Source organism: Colias croceus, chromosome 7 (assembly GCF_905220415.1).
Source record: "Colias croceus chromosome 7, ilColCroc2.1".
Classification (NCBI taxonomy): Eukaryota; Metazoa; Arthropoda; class Insecta; order Lepidoptera; family Pieridae; genus Colias; species Colias croceus.
Genome location: NC_059543.1, coordinates 6,512,700 through 6,528,467, shown reverse-complemented (window position 1 = coordinate 6,528,467; position 15,768 = coordinate 6,512,700). Strand labels below are relative to the sequence as shown.

Genomic DNA, 15,768 nt, shown 5'->3' with positions numbered 1-15,768 from the left:
ATGGCCATGGCTCCATTTAATAAAAGATGTAAATAATGGCTGGTTTACACGTAACAAGTTGTAAAGTACATAACTTCAAGTTATTATTTGCGTGTAAACACAATTTTAGTAGCAAGCAGAGTAAAAAGGCAAGTACATAGAAATAAAACAAGCATTTACAGTTTAAATTAAAGAATTTATTTTTTCTTCTTTATCACTTTATTCAAAGTTTTCTTGTTAGTTTGCTTTTCGAATTTCCCTTTTTTAGGAGGAACAACTTTTTCTGAAAAAGAAAAAAATTAAGGCATATTTTGAGATCTTTCCTAATAAAGCGAATAGAGATTACTTTGTACAGTTATGCTATATGTATAATTTAAAAGAAAAACAATGATTGTTCATAAATTTATTATGGTAATTTTAAATTCACTATGATATAAACCACTTACTTTGTTTTTGTTTTTTCTTAATAGCTACCACAGGCTTCGGTTTAGCTTGTACCGTTTTCTGTACCCTGAAAACGAATAACACAAATTAATACAGGTTCCACGCAAAATAAATTGTAGGCAAAATAAATTCCACGCAAAACAAGAGATTCTGGCCTCACTTTGGAAATTATGTTCCGAACATTGAGTAAATTATCTATGAAAATATCATCATCGAACTAAAACTACTTTTTGGAAGAAACAAACTAATTAGAAATATATATTTAACACTCAAACTAATGAAAACTATAACTTGATTGAAATGCACATTTTTCAGTAAAATATAAGAAGTGATTTCAAGAAAAGTATGATTATATTAATAATCAGATAAAAAGAAAACACTTACTTTTCTTCTTCCTCCTCATCAGAGGTAACCTCACTGTCCAAAGGTTCATCACTTTCATCACTAGATCCAGCAGAGTCCTCTTCACCCATTGCTTTCTCAAATTCGTCGGAATCAAACTCTAAAGAACCATCACTGTCACCATTATCTTCTTGAATGTTGATGAAATCTTCCAATAATTTAACATTAGAGTCTTTCAAACTTTGCCTTTTCTCTTTTTGTACAGCATCGTCACTTTTAGTTGCCTTTTGCTTTACCTTTAGGTCACTTTTTTTAACTTCTTTCTTATCTTTGACTTCCACTTTAACTTTCTGTTCACTAGTTTTATTAGGTTTTTCCTTTTTAGTTTTCTTATCAAGTATTTTTGTTTCTATAATCTTCTTTGCAGGTTTCGTTTCTTCCTCTTTTACCTTTTTCTTGTCAACTTTTTCTTTTTTACCTTCTTTCTTAACAATAGGTTTCTTCTCATTAGTATTTGCCTTTGTAGGACTTTGATCATCTTTTTTTAATTCTATACCTTCCGGAATATCTACTGGCATAAAGAAATCATAGTCTATACCCATTTCTTTCAACTTCTTTTTGGTTTTGTTAAGCCTGTAAAAAACATTTTTTATAAAACCTTTAAAAATACTAATTAATATAAAGATTACAATCAATAATAATTAATAATGGTTAAGCCGCGCGCGGCGCGATCCGTGATATGTCGGTTTTTCGAACGAACACAAAGGGGCAAGGAACATGACAACTGGAGGTTCATAGTGAATGCGCGTTAAGAGCGCGCTATGCGTCCATGCTTGCAGCGAACATGCAATGAAAGGCAGAATGTTACATTTCACCAGTCTGTACCCACCTTAACACTGTAAGTATGTAATTTGTATATTTTGATCATGAGAGCTAGCGCGCAAGAGCAACTTTTGTCTCCGCAACTATTTTGTCTCTCCCATCAACTCTATGGGGAGTTGCGTCGCTATGTGCGCGCACTTTCTTGTTAGCCCATAGAGTTGATGGGAGAGACAAAATAGTTGCGGAGACAAAAGTTGCTCTTGCGCGCTAACTCTAATATAGCCAAATAAATATTTTTTTTTTTTTTTGCGAAGGTGTGGAACCTAGCATTCCTATAGTATGCAATTTATACAATTTTTCATACTTACGTTGATATCATATTCCGAGCCATTTGTAGATTTTTATCTTCCGATTTTTCAGCATTGTGTTCCTAAAAACAATTGAAGAGTAAATAAAAAAAGTATTAAAGTTATATTATTAAAATCAATTCATAATCAGAATGATATCACAATAAATGTATAAGTTAAAAATGTATATAATATATAAAATACCATTTATAAATTTAACCGTGTGATTTTACCTTTTTGTGTATTTTCCTATTTTGAACACTAGGATTATTTTCGAAAGACCAGTGTTTCCTCTTTGCAAATCTCTTTTGTTTTTCTGGAGGAATATATGCAGCTGAAAATGAAATATTGTCACTAGAAATTTCAATGAATCTAATAGAAAGTAAATAACGTATTTTGAGCCTTGTTTATAAAGCTATTCAGCAATATATTTTTATGTCGCAAGTCGGTATAAATGCATCAAGAGGGTGAGAAAGGCATACAGGCATACAAAACATTATCATTATCACATTTGAAACACAAAACTGCTTGAAAGAGAACCGTTTATTTCTTGAACAGTTTATTACAATTAAATGAATAAGTAAAAATTTATCTTATCTTACCTTTTATTAATCTTTTCCCCATTAAATAATTATTCATAGTTTCAGCGACAACCTGAGCAACGGCGGGGTCTTTAAATTCTACAAATGCATAACCTTTGGAGTTGCCAGTTCTTGGGGAACGAATTACTCTGGCATTGGTAACCATACCAAACTGTCTGAAGTACTGGGTCATTTCATTCTGTAAAATATTAAAATATTATATTTAAGGGTCAATTAGGGATAGGCAAGTTTAAATAATGCCAGTTATTCATCTAATTAAATATCTATGTAACTACCTACATTTTATTTTATTTAACATTAGTTGTTCCATATTCAGTTATTGCTAACCACAAACACTACTGTTAAATATTCATAATTCTATACAACTGATATGCACCTGCTTACATTATTCGAAACGAAAAATATTAAAAAGCATTATTTATATTAAAATAAATAAATTATAACCTCATAAAATCCATGTGGAATATGTCCTAAATAGACGAGCCCTCTGGGATTACGTTTCCTCTTTGAAATCTTCCCACTTTTAATGGGCTTAGACTCTGGCTTACTGATTTGTTTCTCTTTGTTACTTTGTTTCTGTAAATAAAACGTGCTATTAAGTTAATCAATACAAATATCACGCCGCTAAAAATAAAAACAATTCTTACCTTTATCAGTTTTTTGATTCCTTTAACAGACTTCACGAAGTCTTTCTGTTTCTTTGAATCTAAAGCAACATTTTCTTCCATTTTGCTTAAATTTTTATTTGAAACCGTTAATATTAAACTTTTTTTAACCTCGCAAACTAGGTACCTACAGTTCACACTTCACAGCTACGGTTAAAATAACACAATATGACGATGACAGTTGACACTGAATGTCAACTAATGACAAAGAAAATGAACACTCGGAACAGATATCGAAATAAAAATATGATGTTGTCTATTATGATTTGTGTTCTCGTGAATTACTGTTCTGTGATTCACGAGAACACAAATCACTGTGTCGTGAATAGTGCATAAAAATCACAAAAATGATCTAATTGAAATTTTTTATATCCTCTTCTGCACGTTTTCTTTCTTTCTTATATTATATGTAATTTTATACCTAACTTATATCTATTATATTTATTTGTATTCACTCCTTGTTTATGCACTATCTACCTTTTTCAATCTTTTCATTTTCCTATAACCCAAGGTTGCCTGGAAGAAATCGCTTCAAAGCGAAAAGACCGCCAATTTGTACGGTAAAGTTTCATCTTGTATGTTATTGTCTTTTTATATCTGTGCATTGTACAATAAAGTGTTATTTATTTATTTATTTATTTAACAAGTGATAACTGCGTTAAAAACAACCGACTTCAAACTTGAACTTGCAAAATTTACAAATACCTACAGGTAAAAATGCTCATAAAATAAAAACTACTGGGCCTATCCGAATAAAATTTTTATGGGACCAATTCGACACCATCCCGCATCGAACAAAAAAAGAATCACGTAAATCGGTTCAGAAACCTCGGAGTAATCGGTGTACATACATAAAAAAAAAATATATACCGGCCGAATTGACAACCTCCTCCTTTTTTTTGAAGTCGGTTAAAAATGAATAAAATTAGCCTATACACACATACTGTAATGCCTCCTCCTACTCGCGAAGTTCCTCGGCGAAGTACTCGGCCGAAGTTTACTGAAGTCCGCGGTGCTACACTACACACTCGTTCAACTTCGCGAGGAGCGCATACGTTCATATTCAGAACGAACTTCAGGTAACTTCGTGCCCTTTGACTCGGGCGCAAAAACCGACAACAAACGGAAGTCGGCCGAGGCGAGGTAAAGTTGGACGAAGTAAGCCGAAGTGCCTCTCTACATTATTCTATTCGTCTAACCTCGTTCAACTTCGCGAGTAATGTGGAGGAGGCATTAACGGTTGTCTTATAATAAAATATATTGTTGGTTTATTATCGTTTGTTCTTCAATAAATAACGATTGTTCGAACATTAATTTGCCGTTTTATTGTTTAATTTACAATTTTTTATTATTTATATTTCCAACTGTAACCTAAGTTGCCATACGTTGATTTTTTGAATTTGCTGCCTTTTCCAGTCTCATCTCGCTGTTCCAGACTCATAAAACAAAGTAGATTATTATTTATCACAGATTATGTTTCCCAATCACATGTTTCCTTACCTTTTTTTTACTGGCAAATTTCATACGAAAAAAAAAAACAACTGACAGACTGAGTAACGATTGACATTTGACAGCCCATGTTTTAAATTTGACATTTGAAATGTTTATTTTCATTTTCATAAATTAAGCAAAATATTATGTTATTTTAATGACATAGAAGTCTTATTAAACTAATTAATATTGGAGGAAGTTCAGCGCGAGATTTATAACAAGAATTGAGTAACCAACCTAAAAATGGCAACCGGCACTTTGAATCAATACATACAATACGTTGAGCGTATGTTTAGGACAGCTAACGGAAATAATTTAGCTCGCCTTTTATCTTTGAGGGATGAACACATCACAAACAGAAACCTCCGCTCCAGTGATGTAGCCGCAATTGTTGACGGTAATTGTGTAGCGCCCCTCGACGAAATAATTATCTGCCACCTGTTGTGTGTTCAGGTAATAAAAATATACATAACTAGCTGCTCCGCGCGGTTTCACCCCCGTGGCTCCACCCCTGTTGGCGTAGCGTGATGATATATAGCCTATAACTTTCCTCGATAAATGGCCTATCTAACACCAAAAGAATTTTTCAAATCGGACCAGTTGTTCCCGAGATTAGCACGTTCAAACAAACAAACTCTTCAGCTTTATAATATTAGTATAGATATGTAAAGCATTACTAGAGTGCTATTCAGTATATCAATAAAACTGTCAAGATCTTAATCAATTTATTATAATTTTCATTTCCAAGATCACACGGGAAATTAATTCAATTTTCATTCTGATTTAATATTTTTTTGTGTGAATGCAGAACCCGGTCCCAAAAGTGAGCTAATAATATGAATAATACTTTCTATATTAACCATGTACATGTATGATATATCATATGAACAAACTATATGTCCCTTGTAAATTCAACAAAAAATGTTGTCTATTCTAGGCACTCTTCCAACATGATTATATGGAAGCATATGGCCACCAGAGTCAATGTGTTGCCGCTGTGGTCAAGCTTTTACATGCCCAGAAAGAGGAGAATTGGACCTTACCACTCATGTACACAGTCTGTTTGGATTTAAGGCTTGTTGCACAAAAAGCAGAGATGCGCGATCGTAAGTTATTATCTCTATTTTTAATGGATAACTCTGACACACAATATGTTTATGGTTAACATGCAGAGCTTATAAGTTATAATGTGAAAAAGTAGTGTGATATTTCACACTGTTAGAGTTTGAAATCATAACATATTTATAAGGAAATTTATGAGTAAAAATAATGAAATTGCTTTGCTTGAAATGTTTAAAACATTGACCAAATAACATCAGTTTCGGTCAACAGTTTGATTGAGAGTTTTGTTTGAATTGAATTGTCTGTTTAAAGTTACAGTGGAATGATGACCCACTGAATCTGTCTCGAAAATGTAATAAAAGCTCATACTATGAATTATTTATTTTCAGCTCAAAGCAATGGCAAGATTCTAGAAAAAGCTGCAGAAAGTTTGCTGGCGTGTTTCCGAGTATGTGCAGCTGATAATAGAACATCAGATGAAGATACAAAGAGATTAGGAATGTTGAACCTTGTGAATCAGTTACTTAAAGTTTATTTTAGAATAAACAAATTGCATTTGTGCAAACCGCTTATAAGAGCTATAGACTCGTCACCATTCAAGGACCTTTTTCCATTAGCTCAACAGATTACATATAGGTATTTTGTAGGACGGAAAGCCATGTTTGACTCAGACTACAGATCAGCAGATGAGTATTTATCATTTGCATTTCAAAGATGCCATTACCAAAGCATTAAGAATAAAAGACTCATCTTAACATATCTGGTACCAGTCAAAATGTTATTAGGTTTTATGCCAGCCAAAGATTTGTTACAAAAATATGATCTGCTTCAATTCTGGGACTTGGTGTCAGCCGTGAAGAATGGTGATTTACGTGGTATTGACCAGGTCATGGAAGAACATGAAATGTTCTTCATAAAAGCGGGAATTTACTTGATTGTGGAAAAGCTAAAAATTACTGCATACAGAAATTTGTTCCGGAAAGTTTATTTGGCTGAAAATACCCATCAAATTGATATTGCGAGTTTTCAAGCCGCACTTCAGATTATGGGCCAAGAGGATGTGGATTCGGAAGAAACACAATGTATTGTTGCTAATCTAATTTATGATGGAAAAATAAAAGGTTACATTTCGTATCAACATAAGAAGGTTGTTGTAAGCAAACAAAATGCGTTCCCGCCATTATCAAGTTTATATTAAGTGTATGATGTAAATAAATTTTTATACATTCTATTTTTTATCTATTATTTACATAGGAAACATCATCAGAAAAATCCCGAATGGGTATCTGTTAGGTTATAGAATTTAACCAGAAAATTATTGGTATTGGGGTATTGCACCTGGAAACTGTAAAATATTAAATAATTTACTGTCAGTTTTTATTACTAAATTATGTAAATAGTCATTTCAATTTCAGTTCTGCACAACCATTTTTCGTATTAAAACCCAGGTTTGATGTAAATTTTTCTCGCTGCATTGTATAGCTAGCGGTTCATTCCGGCTTCGCTCTTGTTTCATATTTAGCCATTCAGGGATTACATACATTCTAACTGCGAAATAATTTTTGAAATTAGTCCAGTAGCCAGTAGGTCTTGAGATGAGCGCGTTCAAACATAAAAAACGACGAAACGAGACTACAAATTACTCTTTCGTTTACTACGTTTGTTCTCGATGATTTCACACCATAGAGGAATATGAATTAATCTGTCATAATAATAAACTTGTCACACAATTGGTCGATTCGAACTTGCCACGAAAAATTCAAAGGATATTGTAATTTAAAAGCTAAATATAGTTAGATAAAATAGTTTCAGTTTATAAAATAAACAACAGATATGCATCGCATTAATATATAGTCGAAATTTAAACAGTATTAAAAGTAATAAAATGATACCTCCTCCGCCGGAACTAGCGAAAGGTACAACTCACTGGCAGTGGATCTTTGCATCATTAGGTAATTTATCCGTCTAAGATGCAATCGAATGCATATTATCAGTAGCTTATACTAGTTTTATTTAAGAACGTTAGAAGCACAGAACTAGGTATATCGAGATAGTTCTGTGGTTAGAAGCCTATCGTTTTACTTTTTTTAACTGTAACCATGCTTTACTGTATAATCTCAAACTCAAACATTTATTCAATTAGACTTCTTATAAAAGCACTTTTGAATCGTAATAACATTTTTTAACATTTACCACCGATACCGATACTATACCACATAATATACTTTTTCCTTCTGAATGATATACCGTACTTTATTTAAGTAATTCAGTGTACTTAAGTACAACAAAATAATTTTATCTGTTTTTTAAATCATGTTCATCGCACAAATTTTAGTGAGCCTAAACTATCTAATATATGGTATGGAAGCTGGATGGATATCGCCCGTGACGCACGAACTGCAATCCGATAGATCACCTCTTGGAGCACCTGTATCCAACGCTGCTATATCGTTTTTGGCGAGTTTAGTTTCATTTGTAGCGGCTTTTATGGTTCCTGCATTTTCACATGCCGCCGACAATTACGGTAGGAAATGGGTAATTTTCGCTACCCCGTTTCCGCAAATAGTAAGTTCTAAATGACTAAATCTAGCTACCTTAATTTGTAACGTAAATCTCACAAACTTAGTTTGTGAGTCTATACTAATATTATAAAGAGGAAAAGTTTGTAATTATGTATGTACCTATGTATGTATGGTTTTCACGCATAAACTACTGGACCGATTTTGATGAAATTTGGCACATACAATCTTTAGACCCGGAGAAAGAACATACCTTTTATTGCGAAATATGTACCACGGGCGAAGCCAGGGCGGACCGCTAGTTATAAATTGATCTCTACATTGACCATGAGAACACCTGTTGATATTGTTTCAGATTTCCATAATTATGCGACTCGCTTTCCCGAACCTAATAGTTCTTGCTATTGCCCGAAGTTTAGCCGGGATCACAGCTAGTGGAACCTTTATAGTGATCACAATATACTTAAGGGAAATTAGTCAGAATGATATTATAGCGACACTAGGTTCATTGCCGACGCTTTTGCAAAATTCAGGCTTTTTGCTAATGTTTATCATAGGAGCTACATGTGATTACTATCGAATGTTGTGGATCTTCCTATTACTGCCATGTATATGCGCAGTTTTATTTCTGGCTATTCCCGAATCACCGGATTATCTCGTTAAACATGACAAATTGGACGTAAGCATTTTTTTCATTGTTAAAAAATTTTGTTTGCGCCACTGGCATAGGTAAATAAACAAATTGCATTTTAATTTCAGCACGCTCTCGAAACCATTGCCTTTCTAAGAGGTCTAACTAAAGACCATCCAATAGTAAAAGCGGACGTTGAATTCATGAAACGAATAGAAGATGAACATAAGCTCTTGCCAAAGATTAGTTTCAAAGTTATACGTAGGTGACTTTTTTTTAAGAAATTCCTAGTCTTATATTATAAACACATAGATATTTTATATTATTTTAATAGTGTTTTGTGTAATTTATTAATTATATATTTATTCTAAGTAATTTATTAATTATTATTTAAACTATAAGCATTTCATTTTACAATTTCTTACCATTTATATTATTTTTCAGTGCGCGATAAAGCATGGCGTCGGGGCTTTTTAATATGTCTTGTTGTATTCACGATACACGCGTGGAACGGAGCTTTCACAATATTAGTGTTCGCTGAGTCTATATTAAAGGAGGGACATTTTAATATCATACGTGCCGAATATCAAACAATCAGCTTTCCCTCGTGTATGATTGTCGCTTCGCTTTGCTTTATATGTATCGCTGAAAAATGGGGCAGACGGGTAAGAATAAAGCTATTGTATGGTAGGCTTCAATATTATCAACGTTCACAAAATTAATACACAATGTATTAATGTTCTAAAATTGAAGCTCTCAACATAGTTCCAGTGCGCCTGAATTCTTGTGGGAATCAATTCCTATTTCTTATCTCTACCAGAATTATATTATCCGTGACTACTTATACATTGTTAAATTATATTGATGTAGGTACTATATTATATTGAACAAGTATAGCAAACAAACAAACGCTACGTACTCAAATTATATAGGTAGTTACATTTGTAGAGCTTACGTAGGTAGTTTACGTGTTTTTTTATTCGTAGCAGGCAAAGCTATATATGCGGTATAATTGGTATTAAATAAATCATGGTATATTAGTATTGAACATTATACCAATCTTAAGAAGTAATTTAATTAACATCTTACAGAATCTGCTAGCTACTTCTTTCACAGTTACGATGATAGCTTTTATCATCTTGGGCATTGGTCTAAAGATTCATCTCTGCGGCTATTGCATTCCTAACTTCCTGCCATTTCTATTGATGATAGTTGTGGTTGTTATGTATTCTGGCGGGATTCGACCACTACCCTCCATAATTGCCACTGAGATGTTCAGCTTTCAGGTAAATTCTACACTTCTGTAATCTGTACTACGAGTTTTATGTAAAAATATAAAGCTGAAGAGTTTGTTTGTTTGTCTGAACGTCATCTCAGGAATCAATTCCACCAAGGATCGTTTGATCTGTTTCATAATATGTACCTACTTTCCCTGAGACCACCTACTAAATAGACTGTAGGTATATGTACAGCGGGCGAAGCCGGAGGAGACCGCTAAATGTATATCTAATAATTATTTAGTTTTTTGGGTGCTATTTTAGAAATAATCTTTAGATAAGGAAGAAAATAGAAGGAAAATCTAGATTGCAATTAATGTTTACAGATTCGGGCAAAAGTAATAGGTCTTCTCATCGCTTATTCTTGGGTGGTGGTCTCCACACAACTTCTAGCGTATGGACATTTAGTTGATACTATCGGGCTTCCATTCACATTCATTCTCTTTGGTTTCATGAATTTTATTGGCCTTGTATCTTCCCTCCTCCTCCCAGAAACGAAGGGACGAAATGTTGAAGAAATCAAAAAATTGTTATTGCAGGGGAAGTCGTCTTAAATATCTACCTATACGTTGGGCATATTGTTTCGTAGCATTTCGAAATAGAGATAAAGTTGAAAATATTGATTTTGTAAATATACTAAAAATATTTTTTTTTAGTTAAAATAGTATTATGATAAGTATATTTTCTATGAATGTTGTATCAAATGAATTAATAAAAATTTATTAGTAATCTCTATTTTTTATTTTACTATTAAATTAATTAATTATTATCAGAGGATAGATAGATTTAGGAGGATAGTTAGAGGTTAGCTGTTAGAGGAAAAACTCGTAATAGGTACTCAGCAAACTAATTTATAAATTTAGAGACACAATGATTCACATACTGGGTAATGTCTGTCGCTTATAATAATAATATATTTGAAAGTAGGTATATGAAATGGAAATAAAACACGTCTGACATAAACTTTTTTATTAAATTCATAATATATTTCAAAGAATATTACAAATATATTAAATTTTGCAGATCATTAATGCAGCGTCTCATTAATATTCCAATTTCCGTACACTATTCAAGTCTTAATATTATGTCTTTTATTCCAATAATGACACATAGTTATAGCTAAGGAATGTGTAAATAATATTCTGACTTTCAACAATAATTAGTATCTATAGGTATACAATGAGGACATATTCAAAAATATATGCATATGTTGATTGTTCGTTATGGTCTTGGATATGTTAATTTTATGAGATCGAAATTAATTTGTCATTTGTGTCCTAGATTATGGGTGCGGTAGGTATCATTAGCGATTTAATAGGCAAGTTTTATCCAACAAGACGAAAGTTTAAACTGACCTCATTGCTTATTTAAGATTTTGTACATACACTTGGCTCATTACTACGACCAAAGCATGCCAAAGCGAGATAGTTACCTACCTACAAATTACAATAGTCGAACCAAAAACCAATTTTCCCCTATTCTCATCTTAACAGTTGAATTATAGGGTAAAATTTAATATATTATGCCTTTATATATTATTATCTCAATGGATCCGCACCCAAATAAGCGCGTATTTTAAGCAAACATATGTATTTTTATTCATCAATGTGCCTAGTGGAAGTAAGTTTGATATATTATGTAAATATGTATATAAATAATGGTTCATTGTATATTAAAATATTATTTATCGTACATAATATTATTTCTCATTTCTGATATTTTAAATATTAGATGTTCTATTATATTTCTAATGATATTAATTGTAAATCGCAAGCTGAGGAAACACTATCAAGTAATAGAGACTATTCTAACAGAAATGAAAAGCGGTTTTTTTTTTAATTTTCAAAGGTACATTTTAATAGGTACTCGTGAAAGTTAAACCTAGTTATTTGGCTACTATAGATAAAAAATTGTATATATTATACTAGTTAATGCTAATAGCAATTAAACGTTATCCTTCTTTAGAACTAATATAAATATTTGGCTATAAATACTTATTTTCAAATCCAGGCTACATTAAAAAGCAAAGACAATTTAAATGTAGGTGTACTTTTACTGTTTATCCTTATTATTTGAGATCTCTTAGACAAGAAAGGTCAATGGACTTAATTTTTTTTTTATAATTTATATATTTCTTGATATCGCCGAAAACAATAATACTTGGTCACTGGTCAGGTTGAGCTTAAAAAGTGTAAACTTAACTGGTTTTAAATTGATACTATAGTCCTTTTCAACTAGGATGATTCCTGTGACACATCGATTGTTGACACGTGTAGAGATTGCCTTTACTGAAATCGTATCAATTGTTTCCGATAATCGATAATATTTTATATGGAAATGAAATCGATTTGAATAAAGGACCAAAATCAGTTATTTCGGCATTTCGCCAACAATTAACTAAGGAATCTTAGCAAACAACAGCGAAAAAAAGTGAACAATTACAATTAGTAATAATAACACAATACCACGTAAAGTATCAATATAAAAATGCAACTTGTATACAAAGCTGACGGACTCGTACAGACGATTGACGCGATTGACAAACGATCACAAGATGGGCGTCGATTATATTATGATTTTCCAACTCTATAATTTTTCAACGTTCGATTTCATGTACACGAATTGCGTAGGTATTATTTTTTTGTGTTATTTTATTTTATTTTTCGTTATATTAAACTAAACAATACTGTTTTTGTTTTGATGTTTAATTTTTATATTTTTGGTAATAATGCCGCCTTAAAATAAAAATATTATGCATTAAAATTATTTTTGCTTTTTAAACATAAAATACGTAATTCGGAACACAATGAAGTGTCACAGGAATCATCCTAGCTGAAAAGGACTATAAAATATATTAAAAAACACGTCATAAATAAATGAAACGAAAACAATGTTTGAAATAATTAATTTTGTTCGAAAGCGAGTTTCTGTAGCGGTGGTCGTTTGAGCAGGTCGTGTTTGTAGGCGGACAAGATGGCGCGGTTCATTCCGGGCTCTGATGCGCTTGCGTCCAGGAATTGTTTCATGATCCTGGGGAAATTGACATGTTTTTGATTACCTATATTTATTCTACAATTCAGAAAAAAGTGTAGGTATTATCTTATAAACTGTTTTTAATCATTGTTAATTCCTAGTTCCTACTAATATTATAAATGCGAAAGTTACTCTGTTGGTCTCTTCTTCAAACCAAACTCAGCAGGTAAATTGATTTGGATGAAATTTGGTACTGTAATAGTTTGGGACCTGAGAAAGGACATAGTTATATTGTTTTATCCCGAAATTCCATAGAAACGAAAAAGCTGCGGGCGGAAAGCTAGTAGGTAATAAATATAAGAAAGCGTTGATTTCAGACTAAGTAGGTATTAATATGCTACAAACCGATTAGCAGAGTTGCCGCCAAACGTTTCCCTTTGTTGCAATAGTTCTGGGTGTTCCCCTAGAGTGTCCGTCAGAGCCGCGACCATGATGTCTGAAATGATTTCATTATGATGTAATTCGTATTATTTCTAAACATTAATGCGATCTGTAGGAATCTTATAAATATACACGCGAAACCGTTATCACCTTGAACCGTAGGTAAGCGTAAATGTTAAAAAAAACACCCAACGTTAAAAAATTGGTTGTCTGTAAAGTCGGTTTACTGACGATAGTTGAACGTGACAACGTCCGATTGTGCTTCTTTGTCGCTCGTTCCGCGCTCTCGCTCGCACTACATGGAACGCCTCAGATGAGTCAGAGCGTGGTAACGCCGCATGAGTCATGTTTTTTCGTGCGTGCAGCCGGCTCTATCGAATTATAAGACGTTGTCACGTCAAAAAAAAAGAAAAAAGACGTGTGGCACTCGGGGACTGCCGCGGCAAAGCTATTCCATAGCATGCCTTCAAGCCACACCTCCGCCCGTCGGAGTGGGGAGCGTAAGGTATTTCGTTACTAAATTTCTGGATTCGGTCCCCGCGCTCAAGGCCCGCGATAGAAGCTATGCAATAGCTTAAAAAAAAGGTAAGACAGTAAATGTCAACCCGTGTTTAATGAAACCTTTATAACTGCACATACCCAGCACTTTCTTCTCGACGTTCCTAGAGAGCTGTCCCCGCTCGGCCTCCAGCTCGAGGAACGTCATGAAGCGCTGCATCGACGTGCGCGCGGACAGAGGGTCGCGGGACAACGACTGGGAGAACATCATCTGTGATCACAGATATTAAAAAATAAAATAAAATAAATAAAAATTTATTTTTCAAGAAACAGGTACAGCATTATGTTCAGACCCTGACCTTCGAACTAGTGGTAAACTGTGTTTCGAAGGCCAGTTTCTTCCCAGTCTTTATATCTATATTATATATGTTTCTGCAAACTCACAGTTTTATGTTTAAACAGTAAAAATAGATAAAAGGAAAAAAAATATACCTTTATTTATACAAAAAAAAAAGAAAAGGACAAACTGAAGTTAATATTTCAATTTGAAGAAGTCATTCCCGTTATAAATATTGTGTGCTTGTATCTGTTCGCATATATATATGTGTGTGTGTGTGTGTGTGTGTGTGTGTGTGTGTTTGCGTGTGTGTATGTGTTTGTGCATGTGTATGTTTGTGTAGAGCATGTGAGTAAGTTAGTACGTATGACATGTGGGTGGGTGGGTGAATACGTCCTAGTGATTTACCATCATTAATTTTTCTGTTTCTTCGTAATCCATATCTTTTAGCCAATCTTTCACAACTCGTTTAATTTTATTATGATTTATAACCCTAACGTTGTATTTACTATTTAACAAATTATACAATTTTGTTGCTAAGAATTCATATTGATGTTGAGCGAATTTGGATGAGGTTGAGGGGATAGGTAGCCGATTGAGTCTTTTTACCTCTGTATTAGAAAGATCTATAATGCGATGTTTTCTGCGGATGCACTGGTAAATATAAGATTTTCGATCACTAAGCACATTTGATTTGATGTATATATCAGTTGTAGGATGTTTATAATTAAGGTAGAACATAACCTTAAGAACAGCCCTTTGTGCCCTTTCTACAGGTAGCATTAGAGTTTTGCAGGCTCCTCCCCAGACAGATATACAATAAGTTAGTATACAGTGGCAAAGAGCATTGTATACCTGGATGAGCAGAGTAGTGTTGGCAATAGACCGGAGATTTTTGAACACGAATATGAGTCTTCTGATTCTTTTTACTGTGCTATTTATATGTTGTTCCCATCTCAATTTGTCATCCACTATAACACCTAGATATCTTGTTTCATTGGTTCTTTTAATTTCTTCACATGTGCAAATAGTATTCTGAAGAGTTGATGTTAATGTCCTATTGCAAGGGAATGAATGGAGAGTAATTTTGTATTGACTACCAGGCATGGAAGAAATTCTTTTACCAAAACAGATGTAGTTAGTTTTTTCAACATTTATTGACAACAGGCTATCTTCCAACCAAGCAGTGATTTTGCACATCTCTTTTTCAGTTATCAATTTTAAATCACTCCACGATTTGGCGTGGAAGATAACTACTGTATCATCAGCGTACATGATTGTGTTTGCAGAATGTAAAGGGAGACTACATAACTCGTTTATGTACGCTAAAAACAACAT

General features: G+C 33.1%; 4 protein-coding genes across 5 annotated transcripts in view; 2 read left to right on the top strand and 2 right to left on the bottom strand.

Moving 5' to 3' along the window:
* Positions 1 to 176: 176 nt before the first annotated feature.
* Positions 177 to 3,368, bottom strand: LOC123693381 (MKI67 FHA domain-interacting nucleolar phosphoprotein-like). Its single transcript, XM_045638455.1, has 8 exons — positions 3,184 to 3,368; positions 2,981 to 3,112; positions 2,537 to 2,714; positions 2,168 to 2,268; positions 1,956 to 2,017; positions 808 to 1,398; positions 426 to 490; positions 177 to 262 (listed from the first exon to the last, which is right to left on the bottom strand). The coding sequence occupies exons 1-8, from the start codon at positions 3,262 to 3,264 to the stop codon at positions 177 to 179; spliced, it is 1,296 nt and encodes a 431-aa protein (XP_045494411.1). The 5' UTR covers positions 3,265 to 3,368.
* A 1,399-nt stretch (positions 3,369 to 4,767) lies between these two features.
* On the top strand, positions 4,768 to 6,985 carry LOC123693386 (PCI domain-containing protein 2 homolog). Its single transcript, XM_045638459.1, has 3 exons — positions 4,768 to 5,145; positions 5,630 to 5,798; positions 6,144 to 6,985. Exons 1-3 carry the CDS (start codon positions 4,936 to 4,938, stop codon positions 6,950 to 6,952), a joined length of 1,188 nt encoding a protein of 395 aa, XP_045494415.1. The 5' UTR covers positions 4,768 to 4,935; the 3' UTR covers positions 6,953 to 6,985.
* A 1,654-nt stretch (positions 6,986 to 8,639) lies between these two features.
* Positions 8,640 to 10,738, top strand: LOC123693345 (facilitated trehalose transporter Tret1-like). The gene is made up of 5 exons (XM_045638400.1): positions 8,640 to 8,952; positions 9,033 to 9,165; positions 9,349 to 9,569; positions 9,996 to 10,190; positions 10,508 to 10,738. Exons 1-5 carry the CDS (start codon positions 8,641 to 8,643, stop codon positions 10,733 to 10,735), a joined length of 1,089 nt encoding a protein of 362 aa, XP_045494356.1. The 5' UTR covers position 8,640; the 3' UTR covers positions 10,736 to 10,738.
* A 397-nt stretch (positions 10,739 to 11,135) lies between these two features.
* The window catches only part of LOC123693075, a 56,751-nt gene continuing 52,118 nt past the window's right edge, over positions 11,136 to 15,768 (bottom strand). Inside the window, exons 12-15 of one of the 2 annotated variants that reach the window (XR_006751646.1) lie at positions 14,235 to 14,364; positions 13,560 to 13,650; positions 13,028 to 13,211; positions 11,136 to 12,401 (exon numbers count right to left, since the gene is read on the bottom strand). Coding sequence is in view for 1 of the 2 variants with exons in the window: in XM_045638026.1 (XP_045493982.1) it covers positions 13,085 to 13,211; positions 13,560 to 13,650; positions 14,235 to 14,364 (348 nt within the window). In the remaining variant the exon portion in view is untranslated. Of the gene's footprint in view, positions 12,403 to 13,027; positions 13,212 to 13,559; positions 13,651 to 14,234; positions 14,365 to 15,768 lie in introns of both variants that reach the window. The other variant, XM_045638026.1, reaches the window with a different exon arrangement.

Excerpts from the sequence above, each read along its gene's own strand:
- LOC123693345 (XM_045638400.1), top strand. The coding sequence starts at position 8,641 with ATGCGACTCGCTTTCCCGAACCTAATAGTTCTTGCTATTGCCCGAAGT. Across the intron at positions 8,953-9,032 it reads TTAAACATGACAAATTGGAC|CACGCTCTCGAAACCATTGC; the intron begins GTAAGCATTTTT and ends TTTTAATTTCAG. Across the intron at positions 9,166-9,348 it reads GATTAGTTTCAAAGTTATAC|TGCGCGATAAAGCATGGCGT; the intron begins GTAGGTGACTTT and ends ATTATTTTTCAG.
- LOC123693386 (XM_045638459.1), top strand. The coding sequence starts at position 4,936 with ATGGCAACCGGCACTTTGAATCAATACATACAATACGTTGAGCGTATG. Across the intron at positions 5,146-5,629 it reads GCCACCTGTTGTGTGTTCAG|GCACTCTTCCAACATGATTA; the intron begins GTAATAAAAATA and ends TGTCTATTCTAG. Across the intron at positions 5,799-6,143 it reads AAAAGCAGAGATGCGCGATC|CTCAAAGCAATGGCAAGATT; the intron begins GTAAGTTATTAT and ends ATTTATTTTCAG.
- LOC123693381 (XM_045638455.1), bottom strand. The coding sequence starts at position 3,264 with ATGGAAGAAAATGTTGCTTTAGATTCAAAGAAACAGAAAGACTTCGTG. Across the intron at positions 2,018-2,167 it reads ATAGGAAAATACACAAAAAG|GAACACAATGCTGAAAAATC; the intron begins GTAAAATCACAC and ends AATTGTTTTTAG. Across the intron at positions 491-807 it reads GATGAGGAGGAAGAAGAAAA|GGTACAGAAAACGGTACAAG; the intron begins GTAAGTGTTTTC and ends ATTCGTTTTCAG.